The following is a 17,305-nucleotide window of genomic DNA, read 5'->3' as shown; positions in this document are numbered from 1 at the left end:
ACTCTGGGTTCACTCTGTAGTACTCTGTATAAAATCCAATCATTGCATTTCGCGCCAATCCTGACTAACAGGGCGGAAGTTTGTAGAGTCACGTGACACGCGAACGCCCTCAACTTTCGCGCCACCACGAAAACCCCGCCTCTCACTGCGGAAAGAAGGCACGCGATTGGCTGCTGGCTACGTCAGACTCGCGCCACTTCTTGCACGGAGACCGGGGAGAACCGCAAGCTGCAAGTGAATGAATACTAGTCTCCGGTGATATTGAAGTAATTAAACCGTACATTTAAACTATATTTGAGTGTGTAGGTATCGTTAGGATTTTGGAATCAAGTTATCTCACCTGAGGGTCAACGTCTGCAGTCATGGCTCGTAAGGATTATGCGGCAGAGAAAGGTAATGTGTTAACTTTCACAATAACGGCATGGCAGCAACAGGTTGGCCCAAGTTAACGGAGCTTAACTTTAAACTAAATATCTTCTTCAAAATGCCTTTTTGAAAACCTACGTTCCTGATTTGTATAATGCAGTGTAGTTGGTAAAAATGCAGCTAATCTGAAACGAGTCGTGTTTGTGCACAAACAATTGAGTAGCCAGTTTGGTTACTTTACCTCTTCGTTTTCCCTCTACACTAACTCCAGTTCATTAGACCACAGCCCATTAAGTCATGCATGTGTATTTTAAAACGTTAGGTGAAAAAAAATCCGGGAAATAAACGTTTAAGTTGCAGTAACTTTTCTCCTAAGTAACTAGTTAAGCATTACCTCTGTTAGACACAGTGAGTGACCCGGATGGATCCGTTTAAACAAAGGAGCAGGCGCCACTATGGAAGCACATGTCCAACAATAACTTTTTGAAAAACGAAGAGGAATTTCTCAAACAACATATTTCGGTTAATATCTAGACATCATTATGAGCATTGTTGTTATTTCATGTGCATTTTTACGATTTAAACTCTCAATACACAACCTCACGACATAAATGCAGTTTAAGAATAATGTGAAGTGTGACGTTAGACATTCACATTCACGTTTTTTAAGTTACTTTGTTCACATTACTTGAAGCATACAATTTAGGATAACGAGCTAATGTTGTTTATTTGGTAAAAAAAAAAGGCTCTTTCTCAATGATAAAAAGGTACACTAGTAAAAAGTCAATAAGTTATACAGTTGCGTACACTCCACGTTTTACCTATCAATATATACAAGGCCAATCACTTTTCAGGACTTTAAGTCAACATTAAATAAACTAAACTGGCACTAATTAACTGCTAGCTTCCACAAGCTACGTTAGCATGCTAGCCGGTTAGCTAGCGGTGTTTCTTGTCAGTTGAACAAGTTAACGTTTTGCTTCTAACTGTTATACAAATGGATGATGGTTAGTCACCTTGTTGCCCTATGCTTTGCTAAGGGATACTTGCTTGAAATGTAGGGGATTGAGTCCACGAAGATTTCGGCACATACTTTATGTAACTGATTAATAAACTAATGGTATTTGTTTTAATGTTAAAGGCACCCCAACGGAAATGCCTAATATTCAAAATTATTACACAACAATTGAATTTGAGTATTAAAATGTGTAACCAACCATGATTTTCTTATTTTATTTAACTCGTGGTTCTGTTACACTGGCATTTTATATCTAATTTGCCTTAAACTTAAAAGGCCATACCTAACAATAAACCGAGAAAATGTATATGTATTTATTCCACTGTACAGTATTTAATTGTACATTCTGTTCTTGTTTATCTTATTCTATTTACACGTATATAGACACATTTATTTATTACTACTATAACTACTATTTATTCCACTGTTCAGTATTATGTTCTTGTTTACCTTATTCTATTTACACGTATATAGACACACATTTATTTATTCCACTGTACAGTATTATGTTTATCTTATTCTATAGACTTCTGCATTGACTTGATCACTTGCCAGATTTAGTTTATTGCATTTTATTTTAAATGTATATCGTTTACTTCTTATGCATTAATTGCACATTGGTCTTGCAACATACTCTGTATTCCTACTGTTTCTTCTTGCACTATTTTTGTTTGTTTATATGTTGTGTATATATATATTTATGTTGCATTGTTGGAGGAGCCTGTGACCTAACAGTTGTATTGCCATAACTACTCTGTAGCTATTGTGCATATGAAGAAAAAGCCTTTGAATCTTATAAGTTTTTTTCTTTGAGGATATGATCCATCAGAAATCTTGGAAGTTAGACATCAAGTCGGCGACATTTTACCGGCTTGGGATTATGTAAATAACGGCTAATATCGACGGACCTGTCCATGTTAGGAACACTCAGCTAACCCGAGCTAACGTTAGAAGATGGCTGGCCCTGCTTTTGAAAACAACAGCCAGGACTATTTTTAAGAGCGGAGGGATACTCAGTGACGAGGCAAAAAAGCCATGTGCTGCTTTGTTTACAATAACATCCTCGAACAGAGAAATAATAAACCAGATGTGCGGATTTTCTGCTAAAGCGACAAAGTAAGTAGTGTTTTAATAATCGCGGCAAGGCTGATTTCATTTCTTGTAACGTGGAATTAAATATTGTTAGTAGATGTGGCTCTTTCGAGAAGTGAGGGATGTTTTTCTCAAAGGAAAAAAAAATGGACCCTGAACTGAGCGCGCCTGTTGTTGTATTTACATTATTTCACCGAAGAAATCTGCTGCGTAATTGTCGGGTATTTCACTTTAAAACTTTGATAGTAGGTACACACGAATGGAATTTGGTTCATGTATTACAGCAGAGGCAGTTTGCGCTCTAATGAAGGCAATAGTGACTCATCGAGATTACAGGATGCCATGTTACTCAACAAAGGGGTCGTCGCAGGACAACAAATTAGCTTCCAGGCCCAGTGGTGGTGGTGGTGTTGTTAATCACACATTTATACTCAGAAAAGCAGCTTTAATATATAAGCAAATTAAAAGATAACCCCAGAAAACAATTCTCGGTTTGAATAATATACTGTATGGTGGGCAAACAAATCTCCACCTGGTGTTTACTTGATGTAGCCTGTTTTGATTTTTTTGCTGTGAAATAATTCTGAAGATTTTTCTTTTTGCAGACAAATGCAAAAGGGTCCTGCAGGAGTTTTATTCTGAAGATGACAATGGGAAGAAGGTGTTCAAATATGGAGCTCAACTTGTAAGTAGTACATTTATATTTCTTATTTTGATAGTAAATTAATGTTCAAAAAAGATTAAATAGTATTTTAGCACCTCAAACAACTACTTTTCTGTTTCTATATTATAATAAACTGATGTTATCTTTAGATCTTTGACTAATAACCGAGATGTTTCAAGACAAAACCTTTGACTTTAAGGGACAGGGAGGGGAAATGTTTGCTTATATATATATATATATATATTTTTTTTTATACCAAACAATTGATCAATCTAAACAGCAGCTTAAGCAATAAATAAAATAATCATGAGTTGCCGCCACAAAAGCTTTAGGAAGTGGCTTTTTCCCAGAATATAGATTTGGACATTATCATTAATTTAAGTGGAGAAGCAAGCTCAAATTAAATGGATCAACTCGTTATCTTTTGCCTTTAATAGTTTAGCAACCATTTTGTCCTAATGTAATTTCTGAAAGTATTGATTAATCTAATTTCTTCAAAACTAAAGGAAGAAACGCCTCAAGCAGCAAAATGGTATTAACTGATAACTTGGGGGAATCCATGTGGCTTGGGTGTTAAGAACCTGACACATACTTTTTTACCACATTATAAACTCATACTTATCACAGTTTCAAAGTGTAAAGGTGTCATTGAGCCTTATCTGTGCATAAAAGCTCATTTTAATGAAGTGGCTCATCATGTTGTCTGTTCACAGGTGGCGCTGGCCCACAGGGAGCAGGTGGCTCTCTACGTGGATCTGGACGACGTGGCCGAGGAAGACCCCGAGCTTGTTGAGAGCATCTGTGAAAACACCAAGCGCTACATGGACCTGGTCGCTGACGCCGTCCACGAACTGCTGCCAGAGTACAAAGAAAGAGATGTACGTGTAAATGCACAGTTGAGCTTTTATGTTTTAAAGGATAAAAGCATGATTAGACCAGCTGTCTCAACAAAGGCCATACATCTGTCAAGTCACATTATCTAACACTTAATTGTTCTTTTTGTAAATTGGATAATAAGTTGTGATGTTTTAAATGGCTTATTTTTAAAAGGTTAAGCTTATCTGTTACTAGCATAATGTCAGATAATATGTTAAATATGAACAGCTGGTAAAACACAGGGACAACCTACATTAGCTGCGCTTGGTATAAAACTGTTTATACACATTATTTTTTACCAATTTCATGTTAACATTCAAGACTAAAGGCGGGTGTTATTTATTAAATGGAAATGCTTTTATATCTAGATTGTTGCCAAGGATTCTTTGGACGTGTACATTGAGCACAGGCTGATGATGGAACAGAGGGGTCGCGACCCTGCAGACACCAGAGACCGTCGTAACCAATACCCTCCTGAACTCATGAGGAGATTGTAAGTTGAGACTTATTTAGGTTTTCATTTTTTAATAATATTTCAGGTTTTTTTTATAATGGCTGCTGTGGTCTTTCTTTTTACTATAGCACATGCAATTACATTTTGGATACCTTTCTCATGACCTGTATCCTCCTTCCACAGCGAGCTGTACTTTAAGGCTCCCACCACTTCTAAACCCAAAGTGGTTCGTGACGTGCGAGCGGACAGCATCGGGCATCTGGTGAACGTTCGCGGAATAGTGACTCGCGCCTCTGAAGTCAAACCAATGATGGCTGTCGCTACGTACACATGTGACCAGTGTGGTGCGGAGACCTACCAACCTGTAAGATTGGATTTTAGTTCCTCTGATCATTATATACTCTGACAATTCAGACATTTATCAAGTGTTGCTCATAAATCAAATATTTTTGGCCTTCAGATCCAGTCTCCCACCTTCATGCCCCTCGTCATGTGTCCCAGCCAAGAGTGCGTCACCAACAAATCTGGAGGGCGGCTCTACCTGCAGACCAGAGGCTCAAAGTTTGTCAAGTTCCAGGAGCTGCGTATTCAGGAACATGTAAGGAACTTCAAATAACAAAGTGCCCCCTCACTGTTGCCATGAATTGTATTCTTGTGTTTACGGCATGTTTCTATTTTCTCACAAATGTCTTTTTTTGTCACACAGAGCGACCAGGTGCCCGTCGGAAATATTCCAAGGAGCATGTCTATTTATGCCCGCGGAGAAAACACACGTCTCGCCCAGCCAGGAGACCATGTAGCCATCAACGGAGTCTTCCTCCCTCTTCTTCGCACAGGATTCAAACAGGCCACTCAGGTATGTACGGTGCTTTTATCCTGAATTAAGTATTTGTCTATCTTAAATTAGCGCTCAAGCATACCTGTAGAAATTGTAAGGCAGGGTATTTGCTTGTCTTGATATCTTTTAATAATGAAGATGCATCCCATTTCCAGGGTCTTCTGTCAGAAACATACATGGAGGCTCATAGCATCACACTCATGAACAAGTCAGAGGACGATGAGCTTGGCAATGATGATCTGAGTGAAGAGGAGCTGCGCAGCATCACAGGTGAGAGCCTGCATGTGTGTGATGGCTGTATTCAATAAAACGAGAACTGTATAATGCCAAAAGCTGACATTGATGATAACGTTGTCGCTCTTTTAGCAACTGAAGTGATTGTATTATCTGTTACAGAGGAGGGATTTTATGAGAAGCTAGCCGGCTCGATAGCACCAGAGATCTATGGACACGAGGATGTAAAGAAGGCTCTGCTCCTGCTGCTGGTGGGAGGGGTGCAACAGGCTCCCAAAGGCATGAAGATCAGAGGTGAGCAACAACTCGAGTTCATTTTGAAAATCACTTCTTAAATAAAGGTGGTCCCAGTGGCAATTACGAAAAAATGAATTCTCTGCCGAAGCATATCATGAAAAACGTCTTTCATCTAACAATAACGTTTATTACAGTAACGACATTAAACTTAAGGTTATGCAAATGTACATATTATTAATTCAATAACAGATTGTGTGCACGTCACCAACTGCTTTCCTATCCATATGTTCGGAGCACAAAGCCTTTTATGAAATGTTCTAATAACTGCAATGCTCTGTTTTTGGCTCTTGTCCCTTAAGGCAACATAAACGTCTGCCTGATGGGAGACCCCGGAGTGGCCAAGTCCCAGCTGCTGTCCTACATTGACCGTCTGGCTCCTCGAAGTGAGTACAGTTCTGTTTGTGGGAGTGAACGTCCTGTATCTGGTTTAATGTTTTATCCAGTAAGGCATTTACTTTCCATTGAGGCTACATGGGGAAATATTAACTTTTGGGATGGGATTGACTTACTACAGAAGACTAAAGACTGTTGTATTGTTATTGCTTTGTGGGTTTTTAATAACTCTACCCACAACTTTGACAACAATATACCTCTCTAAGTACCAGTTAAATAAAATGCTGCCATTCCATGTGTTTGCTCACTTCCTCGTGTCTTCGTTTTTCAGGTCAGTACACGACGGGTCGCGGTTCCTCCGGTGTGGGTCTGACTGCAGCGGTGATGCGTGACCCCATGACCGGAGAGATGACCCTGGAAGGAGGCGCCTTGGTGCTCGCTGACCAGGGCGTCTGCTGCATTGACGAGTTTGATAAGATGGCCGACGCTGACCGCACAGCCATCCACGAGGTGATGGAGCAGCAGACCATCTCCATCGCTAAGGTAAAGTCAACAGCACTGGTCATTGGTTGAGATATTTAAATCTAACGGCTGCTTCACATCTAAACTCATGTTTTTAACTATTTTTTTTCCCAGGCCGGCATCATGACCTCCCTCAATGCCCGCTGCTCCATTCTAGCAGCCGCTAACCCCGCCTACGGCCGCTACAATCCCAGGAAGAGCATCGAGGCGAACATTCAGCTTCCCGCCGCTCTGCTCTCCCGTTTCGACCTGCTGTGGCTGATCCAGGACAAGCCGGACGCCGACTCTGACCTGCGTCTGGCCCAGCACATCACCTACGTCCACATGCACTCCCGCCAGCCGCCCACTCACTTCACCCCCATCGACATGAAGCTGATGAGGTAAACATCTGCTTTGTGTTTGAAAAACATTTAAGAGGAGACCCTACAGGTTCTTAGGGCAATAGATCTCATAACATTCCCCAATAAACTACTTGCATGAAGACAAATACATTACTCTGCACTGCATTTTCTAATTGTTTAGATACACAAAATAAGCCTTTTAAAAAAGTCTGAAAGAAGACATGTTATGGAAACACGCTCAAAAAATGTACCAGTGCATGTACTGTCTCGCCTGCTTTTCAAAAGTTTGTCTCTGAACACTGTTTCAAACCAATAATTGATGTAATAGTCAAAACATTTTAACAAGTTCTCCACGGTTAATTCCTCCAGGCGTTACATGGCTGCGTGTAAGAAGCGGCAGCCGGTGGTGCCTGAGTCACTGGCTGATTACATCACCGCTGCCTATGTAGAGATGAGGAAGGAGGCCCGAGTCAGCAAAGACACGACCTTCACCTCCGCCCGAACCCTCCTCTCCATCCTGCGTCTGTCCACTGCCCTGGTGAGAACTTCACCTCCACTGTGAAAAGCTTTGGGTTGCAGGAAAAGCAAACGGCCTGCTTCAAATCATTGAAACTGTATGGGTAATCTTTTCCAACATTGGAGTGAATTTGACATCCCTGTATGTCTTATCAATCGTCCAGTGTGTGATAAAGTGCTTACAGTGCAGGTAGTGATTATAACCTGGCCTACTGCAATGTGAGCACTTCTTTCTTACGCCGGACAAAAGATCTACTGTCTACCAAATATTCATCATGACTCGGCAATGGCAAATCGCATAAATAAATGCAAGTATTCTTGAATGTATTTTGATCTTGGATCTCTGGAATGGCATCACTAGAAGTTCATTTCCTGAATTCATCTGATTCATGGTCTGTTCTCTGCCGCTGGGTGTCAAAAGTGCTGTTTGTGCAGGTAGCAGTCATCCACCTACTGCAAAACCAGCACTTCAGGCACACGGTTCGGCCCTGTGCTGCACACTGATGTCCACCAGGGGGCGAACTGCTACCGCCGCTCTGTGGGAGGAACGGATTGCGTTGTATGTATTTTCTGCACATAGACTAAATTCTGTGTTTGTTGTGACAGGGTGTCCGCGGGGTCTTAAAAAGTATTAAAGTTGATAAATCAATTTAGCGAAAATTAAGGCTATTAAAAAGTATTAAAAGTCATTTTCCAAGGTATTACATTTTGTAGCTTGTTTTCAATAAGTATATAAATTGTCCAAAGAGGTTGTATTCTACAGTCTGCCTGAATGTAATCATTGCGTAGGTGTGTAGTGTGATTCTGTGTAGTTTATTTATGGCATCCCGTTGGATTTGACGTCATCTGAACAGGACATCGCACGCTCACTGCTTGATAGCGCGCGAAGGTCCGTTTACGCCGGTTGTTAAACAACATCGTTATGGGGAAATGCAAGTTTACGTCCAAATGGTTGGAAGATAAGGAGGAAGGACAATCAATACTGAATATAGTAAATGTTTCGCCAATGTAACCGATTAAAACTCGAAGTGACAATGAGGTCTTAAAATGTATGGCAAGGGTCTTAAAAAAGGTCTTAAAAGGTATTACATTTGACTTCAGGATTCCTGCATATACCCTGTGTGATGCTACAGATGTTTTCAGTTGATAATCGTCTTGAGGGAGCTCTTCCTCTGATCCTGGCCAGCTTTGCAGGGTCGGCAGTCAGCCTGTGTACTCTAGGTGCCGCTGTGCAAACCCATGCAAAACTGACCATGGCCAGAACCGTCACCAATATGCTCTATCCTCTTTGTGTGATTTGAAGAAGAAAAAACTTGGAGCTTCAATGTTTTTTGTACCCTATGGTGTGTTTAATTTCCACATGTAGAGAGACTAGCTGGTGTTGAGAGGCGGAGACTTGGGCAATTGCCGGCCATACCAGAGGGCATTGCACTTGTCTCGGTCTGACAGTGCCGGCACAGCGCAGCCTTCGTTATCGAGAGATCAAACCAGATATTTAAGATGCTGCATGATTATTCTTTTCCATCTCAATCAGTCCCCACTCTTTTTGTCCCCTCTCTGCAGGCTCGCCTTCGCTTGATGGAGACCGTGGAGAAGGAAGATGTCAACGAGGCCATGAGACTGATGGAGATGTCCAAGGATTCACTTCAAGCCGACAAGTCCAGCGCCACAAGGTCAGTGTTTACACTTTCCTACTGATGGCATTTGATTCTCTGCAACTTTATGCAACACGAGTGACCGGATATCGTCCAACCCAGAATCCCCTTTATGAGTTTGTTATTTGCCCGTAACGGTAGCTGCGTGTCCTGGAGGAAGCCGTAAAATGTCTGGGTTTTTATGGAGCTCTCTTCACAAGGAAGCATGTAAACTGAGAAACATGTTGACACCCCTTACCTTATACAGCTTATAAACATTCAGGAGGCTTTTTAAAAAAAAAAAGTTGAAAGGGAGGGAAGCCAGGTTGTTTTGTCCATTCAAAATTGTTTTAAAACAACAAAAGTATCTTCTTAAAGATATAGCTTTATATATGTTGCTTATTTGCCATCTTGCTGAAACTCTACTAAGTATATATGACGCTCCTGTTATTCATGGTGCAGGATTTCAGAGGCAGTAGATGGTTAGCTTAGCATAAAGACTGAAATCATAAAGTGGCTTGCCTCGCTCTGTACAAAAGCTACAAACTGTCTTCTGATGTCCTAAAATCTCCTCTCTGATTCCCCTCTCTCCAGGGCTCAGCGTCCGGCCGACATCATCTTCTCTCTGGTGCGAGAGCTCTCCTCCGAGGGCTTGGCTGGAAAAGGTGGCGCAGGCGGGGTAGTGCGAGTGACTGAAGCAGAGCAGCGTTGCACCTCCCGTGGCTTCACCCCAGCCCAGTTCCAGGAGGCGCTGGAGGAGTACGAGGAGCTGAACGTGTGGCAGGTGAACCAGGCCCGCAGCCGCATCACCTTCGTCTGAAGAAGAAACACGACTTCATGCACTCCGAGGGAAAACTCTTTGTTGTGGGCTTTCTACAGACTTCTATCGGGGCTCTGCTCATTTCCTCCTACAGCATCAAGCAGAACCTGGACATTTTGAAGCCTGACTATTTTGCAAGAGTCCCTGCTGTTGGAAAGTCCATCGCCTTTTATGTTAAGATTCCTGTTAATCCTAAATCTTGTAAATATGTATGTCAGAATTTGGGATTGTGTAGCACTTGCATTTAAGAGTTTAACGCTTCCACTTTTTTTGCATTTCTGTATATTTCATACACTTTCAATGCAAATCTTGAAGATGAATTAATGTTGGGCCTTGTATTGTGAATGATAGTTATAATAAATGATGGTTCAATACTCTGCTTTAATGTGGTTCATTGAGACTCCACTGTGCATGATGTGGGTTGGAAATGTGCCACGAATCCCCCCCCCCTAACACCTGGTTTATTGTTTGACATAATGGCTGCTTTCAGGACTTCCTTTAACATGTCTTGCTCATAAAACATGCTAACATGCAGCGCTACAACTAGCAATTATTTTCATTATTGCTTGCTTGGTCTATACATCGTTTTAATATCCCGTTTCCTAAAAGCCCAAAGCTATGTCTTCAAAAATGAATGGTTTAACATAGGGTCTGCAGTGATGATTCTGATAACAATCATTTGAGATATTTCAATCATTTGTGCAAAGAAAATGTTAAATATATGTTAAACACTCCTTTAGTTCCATATTTGGCCACGATAACTTGTCTTTTCTGACTCGCAGTCTAAAACCCAAAGCCGTTCACATACTGTTTGTAATTTTTACTTTAAAATAAACGTATGAATTTGTAAGATTGATAGGACCTTTTTGGAGTCAACTACCAGCTGTATGTTTTACATTTATTTAGTGTCTTAAATGATACCTCTCAAATACAAACCTTTTAAGACAACAATTGGGATGTACTTCAGGTGCATGGTGAAAACTATAAGCTCGAGTCTTACCTTGTACGCCCACCCTTTTTACATTAATTAGTTTGTACAGTTTTTAAAGAAAATGTACATCTATACACATGTATTTTGTTTATCTTAAAAGTACCAAACATCAAACTCTTGATAGAGATGCTTATCCAACAACTTTTGGAAGCATCTTAAGTTGGACTTTTGTGTAGTTTTAAAGCCCTCCAAATCTCTAAAGTTCAGAGCATGTGAGTTAATAAATAATTTGTTTATGATAACGTAAGAGGGAATGATTTAAGAATTCAACCTCATTCTGATATTGAGTGCTTATGCACTATAATTGAACATGTCGAGACAGAGTGTCGATCGCCCGAAAAGCAGGTGTCCTCTGGGTAGAAATAACAGCCTTGTGGAGCCAACAGCGTTTTAGAAAACTCTTAAGTCATAAAAGTACATTTTAAGGCCGAGTGGGTCGTCATCTACGATTTTTACTGTCTTTTTGGCTGAGATATTGTGTTAGTCGGCAGCTTTTTCCCCCTCAGTTGCAGTCGTCCCAGCAGGTGATGCTTTCCCTCCAGACTTAATGGGGAGTTTCCATTTGAAGTCTGTTCTCTTTATGGCTTTGCTGCTGAAGCTACAGGGGCTTTTTATCCCTAATTGGCGCCAAAGGCCGCTTATTAAACGGTATTAAAAGAGAGGTGGAGTTTTGTGTCAAAGTTGTCGCAGTCCTATTGGACGGGAGGAACTGTTTCAGGGGGTTTGACACACGGATCTGTATTTAACCCTCTTGGCCCTCTGAGTGCAGGAAGACAGCGTCCTGAGCCAGGTGAGTACAACATGGAGGGTCTTTATCATTAGGCATCCAAAGTGCTGCTTAACTAAAACTGCATTTAATTCAGATACATGGTATAGCTTTATCTCCTGAAGTTTCTCTAATATTTCATCCAAATGTGTGTTTGTTTAAAACTAAATTAGGACAGTTTACCTGGAGATGTATAGTATTTATTTTGATACTGTTAAACAATAGTCTTAAGAAATGTTTTTGTAATACACTTTACGTTTTTATTTAGTAAGAAAATCAGTTGTAAAAAGGACCAAGAAGTTACTAACGTACACTTCAAGATGTGCTTTTCTATGTACGTTTTTTTTCCTCTAAATGATACAACTCAAATCTTTTCTCCAGGGGTTCGAGATGATTTCTTCATTATGGTTGTTGGGGGCCGTCTGCTGTCTGGTGCTCCCCGGTAAGAGCTGATTTGGTATTGAACAACTGCTTAACCCTCTCTATTTCAGAATTTAGTTTGTGCACATGACATAAATTTAAGCGTTAAGATCCAACAAAAGCATGTTTGTAAACTAACTAACTAATTTAAATGGGTAAGATTCTGAAAAAATCACCCTGAGTGAAGATGGTTAAAGGTTTTAACTCTGTAAGAAAATATGAATTCATTATTTAATGGCAGTTTTTTGATGCAGGCCTTTTTGTTCTCTATGGAAATCTGAGCAACCTTTAAAGTGAGGAACAAGGGTCAGACACAAATGTATTAAAAGCATGATCATTTAGATTAAACCAATGATCTGTCTCCTCTCCCAGGCCTGCTGGAGGCCAAATCTTTGTTAAACGACATGCAGCAGGAGGGTAAGCAGATCTTAAATCATTTAAAAAAATAAACCTGTTAAGAAATATCTTAATTTCTAAGTGACTTGATCTCATCTGTTTACAGAGATGGTACCAGTCGGTAACGTAGGTATCGACTCACAGAGAGCAAACAGCTTCCTGAGTAACTCCAGGCCGAAGCGTAACGCGGACCCTCGGTGGTACAGAGGGAACCCAGACTTCCAGTCCTACTACCGCTACTACAGCAGCATCGGACACACTGAGGGGGTGAGCACATGTTACCTGGAAAGACACGAGGCTTTGTGATTAGATACTGTTCACAGTCTAGTTCTGGGAGAGTTTAGTGAGAATTAAATGTCTTACTCTGGTAGAATGACTTGGAGGGTAATTATAAAAGCAGAAATGTATCCTAACACAGAATCCACCAAGTGTACTTCCAGTGATTCACGACAGTCAATATCTACAGACAGTCGACTGGGTCCCAAAAGTGTGAAAAAACATATTGTATGCAACATAAATCAAATCAAAACATGCAATATTAAAACAATCTAATGTTGCGCTTTGGAATACTATAAATTCATATATGAAACATACAATGTAAAATATAAAATTAATTATATTTGACACATTTATTCATCCAAATTAAAGGCTTCTATGACAGCTGCTGTATCATGTTTTAGTAACATTGGAATTGTCTTCCCTTTAATCTTGTATTTAAAAGGGTTAATATTATATTGATATGTATATTATGAATTGCTTCTACCTCACAACTTCTTATTTGGTCACCTACTTTTCTTTGTACTCATTCTACTTTAATTTATTTTACTAATGTGTGCTTGCCACTTTTTTTCTATGTTAGTCACTTATTGTATCCTTTTGTCTCCACTGTCCCTTTTTTCTGTTACAATGTAAATGTCTCCGCTGCGGGACAAGTGAAGGACTCGTGATTTCTAACTTTGTTTCTCCCTCTCAGATCTATGAGATCGACAAGCTGCGGATGCTGTACCAGCAGATGAGGGCCCTGGAGCACACCTACGGCCCCGACGCCTCATACTACCAGAACAAGCTGGGGGTCCCGATGGCTATTCCTCCTCCCCCTCCCATGAAAGGAAAGCCCACAGCTCCCCCCGCCCTCCCCCCGGCTCCTGTCATCTCCCAGGCCGACGTCCTGTACCTGTGCAACAAGAAGGACCCCCTCTGCAAGCCCCACATCGTCTACATGCCCACCGGCTCCGTGCCCGTGCTCTGCGACCCCCGCTACCACCCCCACTGCACCCCCCAGAAAGCTCCAGCTCCAGTGGCAGCACTCCACCCTCCTCCCCCTCCTCCACCACAGAAGTCGGCCCCGGCTCCCCCCCCTCCTCCCCCACCTCCAATCCTCGTCAAGAAGACCTTCGCGGTCCCCATCCGCTCCTTCAAGGGCATGGAGTACGACTGTGACCCCTACTGGGACCCCGACTGCCTGATTGACCACCCCCCCCCGGCCCATGAAGGGGAAGACTATTGTGGTCCAGCCTCCACCCCCCCCTGTGGAGGAGGAGAAGGAAGAGGAAGCAGTGCCTGAGACCCCTCCTCCTGCTCCCAAAGAGAAGAAAGGACCCATCTTCCCTTACTTCTTCCCCAAGGCCTACAACCCCATGGATGATCTGTACGACCCGATGCGGTTCCAGTACCCGCAGCCCGTTGCCGCCGCCGACGAGCCCGCAGAGTCCGGCCACAGCCAGTGAAACCCTCCCGATGTGTGGGAGGAGAGGAGTTTGTAATATTACATCAAACAGACATTTATTGGAATTGAACATTTTCATATTTTGAGGGATTTTAACATCTTGCAAATGTACCATCACCACACAACCTTTACTAAAGCATTGAAAAGTTGCAGTATTTGTTTATTAAATTGAACTGTTAATGTGTTGACACGGTTTGCAGTCAACACAAGTATGTAATGCCTATGATATCGGACTGATGAGATAATAAAGTGTCACAAAAACAGTTTTCCAGCTTTGATTGAGTAGCATTTTAGCTTTGAGTACACTGGAAAGGAAAGAAAATGTTTGTCCGGGTTCCCAAACTTTCCTAAACATCAAATGTAGGGGCTTTATGCCCAATTCCCTCAAGGACCCAACATGGATCCAGGTTATTTAGCCTAATGATACAACACTGAGCATTTAATGCAAAACAATATACTGTTAAGTTGAACAATAGAGACTTATTTAGGCGCTGAAGATCTAAGTCAAAACATGTCTAGTCTAGCACAGAGGATAACAGTTCAAGACTTCCAAGGTCCTTAAAACATGTCTCACAGACAAGTATATACAGAAGCTGTGGGAGCCATGTTGGATACACTTTTGAAAGACAGAAAGAAAAGAGTGCCACATGGCAGGTAGAGCAGACTAGTAAAGGTGCCAGCCTGCAGGATGGGGGGTCATTATGTCTGGTTCCGCTGTACATTTAATACCCATAAAAACGCTGACTCCTGTCAGACCTCCGACTCTGGAGCTATAACTCCCCCGGCCCCCTTTCTCCTGCTGCGTGTCTGTGTTTAATCCTCTGAAGGCAATCGAACAGCAGGAACACAACTTCAAAAGCTGCGCTAACTACAAACACTCTGACAGTAAACCTGCAGCTGCACATAGCTCCCCTCCAGAGTGCAGCTCTGATATTATTATGGGCTATCTGTTGTGTACAGTTAGTCATTTCTACTCTATTTTAATCATTTGTATCGACTGAACTCTTTTATTTATGCCCAATAGATTGTGGAGGCGTGACCTCAAAAGAAAGGAACAGAGAAGAGACAATACCATTAAGAAATAATACAACTTTTAATATCATTTGATAGATCAAGTGTGTTAGTTAAGATGAAAATGTAAACAATTTGAGGTACAACGGTTATGTAAAAGGGCCTATCATTTGCAATGAGGGTAGATTACTTTTTTGTAACATACACTTTGTGTTGGCATACTGCACTATTATATTTCCCAAAACAATAGACTATGCTGCCTTGATATTATTCCAACAGGATTTTTCAAAGATGTTTTTCCTTGCATGGCCTCAGATCTACTTCATATAGTAAACACATCTCTTCACTCAGGTATTTTTCCAGAGGCCCTGAAAACTGCAGTCATTAAACCGCTCTTAAAAAAGAATAATCTAGATGCCTCAGTAATGAACAATTACAGGCCAATATCAAACCTGCCATTTCTAGGTAAAATCATTGAAAAAGTAGTATTTCAACAGTTGAGTAACTTCTTGCATTTAAATAACTGTTTGGATGTGTTCCAGTCAGGATTTCGTCCAAACCACAGCACTGAGACTGCTCTTGTAAAGGTCTTCAATGACATCCACTTAAACACAGACAGTGGCAGAACTTCAGTGTTAGTATTATTAGATCTCAGTGCTGCATTTGACACTGTTGACCACAACATATTACTAGACCGACTAGAAAACTGGGTGGGACTTTCGGCAACAGTTCTAAATTGGTTTGAGTCCTACTTAAAGGACAGAAAAAACTTTATTTCTATAGGTAAATACACATCTGAGTTGACAAATATGACATGTGGGGTACCTCAAGGCTCCATCTTGGGGCCTCTTCTCTTTAACATCTACATGCTACCACTGGCTCAGATAATGAAAAACAACAAAATAAGTTACCATAGCTATGCGGATGACACACAAATTTACGTAACAATTTCACCAGGAGATTATGCTCCAATTCAAACACTGAGTAAGTGCATTGAACAAATCAATGACTGGATGTGTCAGAACTTTCTCCAATTAAACAAAGATAAAACTGAGGTAATGGTTTTTGGAGCCAAGGCAGAACGTATAAAAGTTAGCGCTGAGCTTCAGTCTGCAATGTTCAAAACAACAGATAAAGCCAGAAATCTAGGTGTAGTCATGGACTCTGACCTGAGTTTCAACAGTCACATTAAAACAGTTACTAAATCAGCCTACTATCACCTAAAGAACATATCTAGGATTAAAGGACTAATGTCACAGCAGGATTTGGAAAAACTTGTCCATGCTTTTATCTTCAGTAGACTTGACTACTGCAATGGTGTCTTTACAGGCCTCACTAAAAAATCTATTAGAAAGCTGCAGCTAATTCAGAACGCCGCTGCTCGAGTCCTCACTAACACTAAGAAAGTGGATCACATCACTCCTGTTCTGAAGTCCTTACACTGGCTTCCTGTGTGTCAAAGAATAGATTTCAAAATATTGTTGCTGGTTTATAAAGCTTTGAATGGTTTAGGCCCAAAATACATGTCTGACCTACTGCTAAATTATGAACCATCCAGAACCCTCAGGTCTTCAGGGACTGGTCAGCTTTCTGTCCCCAGAGTCAGAACTAAACATGGTAAAGCAGCATTCAGTTATTATGCTCCGAATATCTGGAACAAACTCCCAGAAACCTGCAGGTCCGCTGCAACTCTTACTACTTTTAAATCCAGGCTGAAGACTTTTCTTTTTGCCGCTGCTTTTAATTGAACTATTCACATCTTAAACTGCACTGTAACTTTTAACTTTTATCCATGTATTTTTTCTTTTAATGTTTATTTTATTATCTTTCCTTTTTAATGACTGATTTTAAATGCCATTTTTAAAATGTCTTCCATTTTTGTAAAGCACTTTGAATTACCTTGTGTTGAAAGGTGCTATATAAATAAACTTGCCTTGCCTTGCCTTGCCTTGCCTATGATTACTTTTTGACATACACTATTACTTTTCTG

At 41.0% G+C, this 17,305-nt stretch overlaps 1 protein-coding gene and 1 pseudogene across 1 annotated transcript; both read left to right on the top strand.

Moving 5' to 3' along the window:
• The first annotated feature begins 362 nt into the window (after nucleotides 1-362).
• Nucleotides 363-10,384, top strand: mcm7 (minichromosome maintenance complex component 7). Its single transcript, XM_034139692.1, has 15 exons — nucleotides 363-393; nucleotides 3,082-3,161; nucleotides 3,854-4,018; nucleotides 4,385-4,509; nucleotides 4,654-4,834; nucleotides 4,931-5,068; nucleotides 5,177-5,326; nucleotides 5,464-5,578; nucleotides 5,705-5,836; nucleotides 6,139-6,222; nucleotides 6,504-6,715; nucleotides 6,809-7,074; nucleotides 7,405-7,573; nucleotides 9,115-9,224; nucleotides 9,780-10,384. The coding sequence occupies exons 1-15, from the start codon at nucleotides 363-365 to the stop codon at nucleotides 10,003-10,005; spliced, it is 2,184 nt and encodes a 727-aa protein (XP_033995583.1). The 3' UTR covers nucleotides 10,006-10,384.
• A 1,755-nt stretch (nucleotides 10,385-12,139) lies between these two features.
• LOC117490164 lies at nucleotides 12,140-14,305 on the top strand (annotated as a pseudogene).
• The last annotated feature ends 3,000 nt before the right edge of the window (nucleotides 14,306-17,305 follow it).

Source organism: Trematomus bernacchii, unplaced genomic scaffold (genome assembly GCF_902827165.1).
Source record: "Trematomus bernacchii unplaced genomic scaffold, fTreBer1.1, whole genome shotgun sequence".
NCBI lineage: Eukaryota > Metazoa > Chordata > Actinopteri > Perciformes > Nototheniidae > Trematomus > Trematomus bernacchii.
This window is presented reverse-complemented; position numbering and strand designations above follow the sequence as displayed.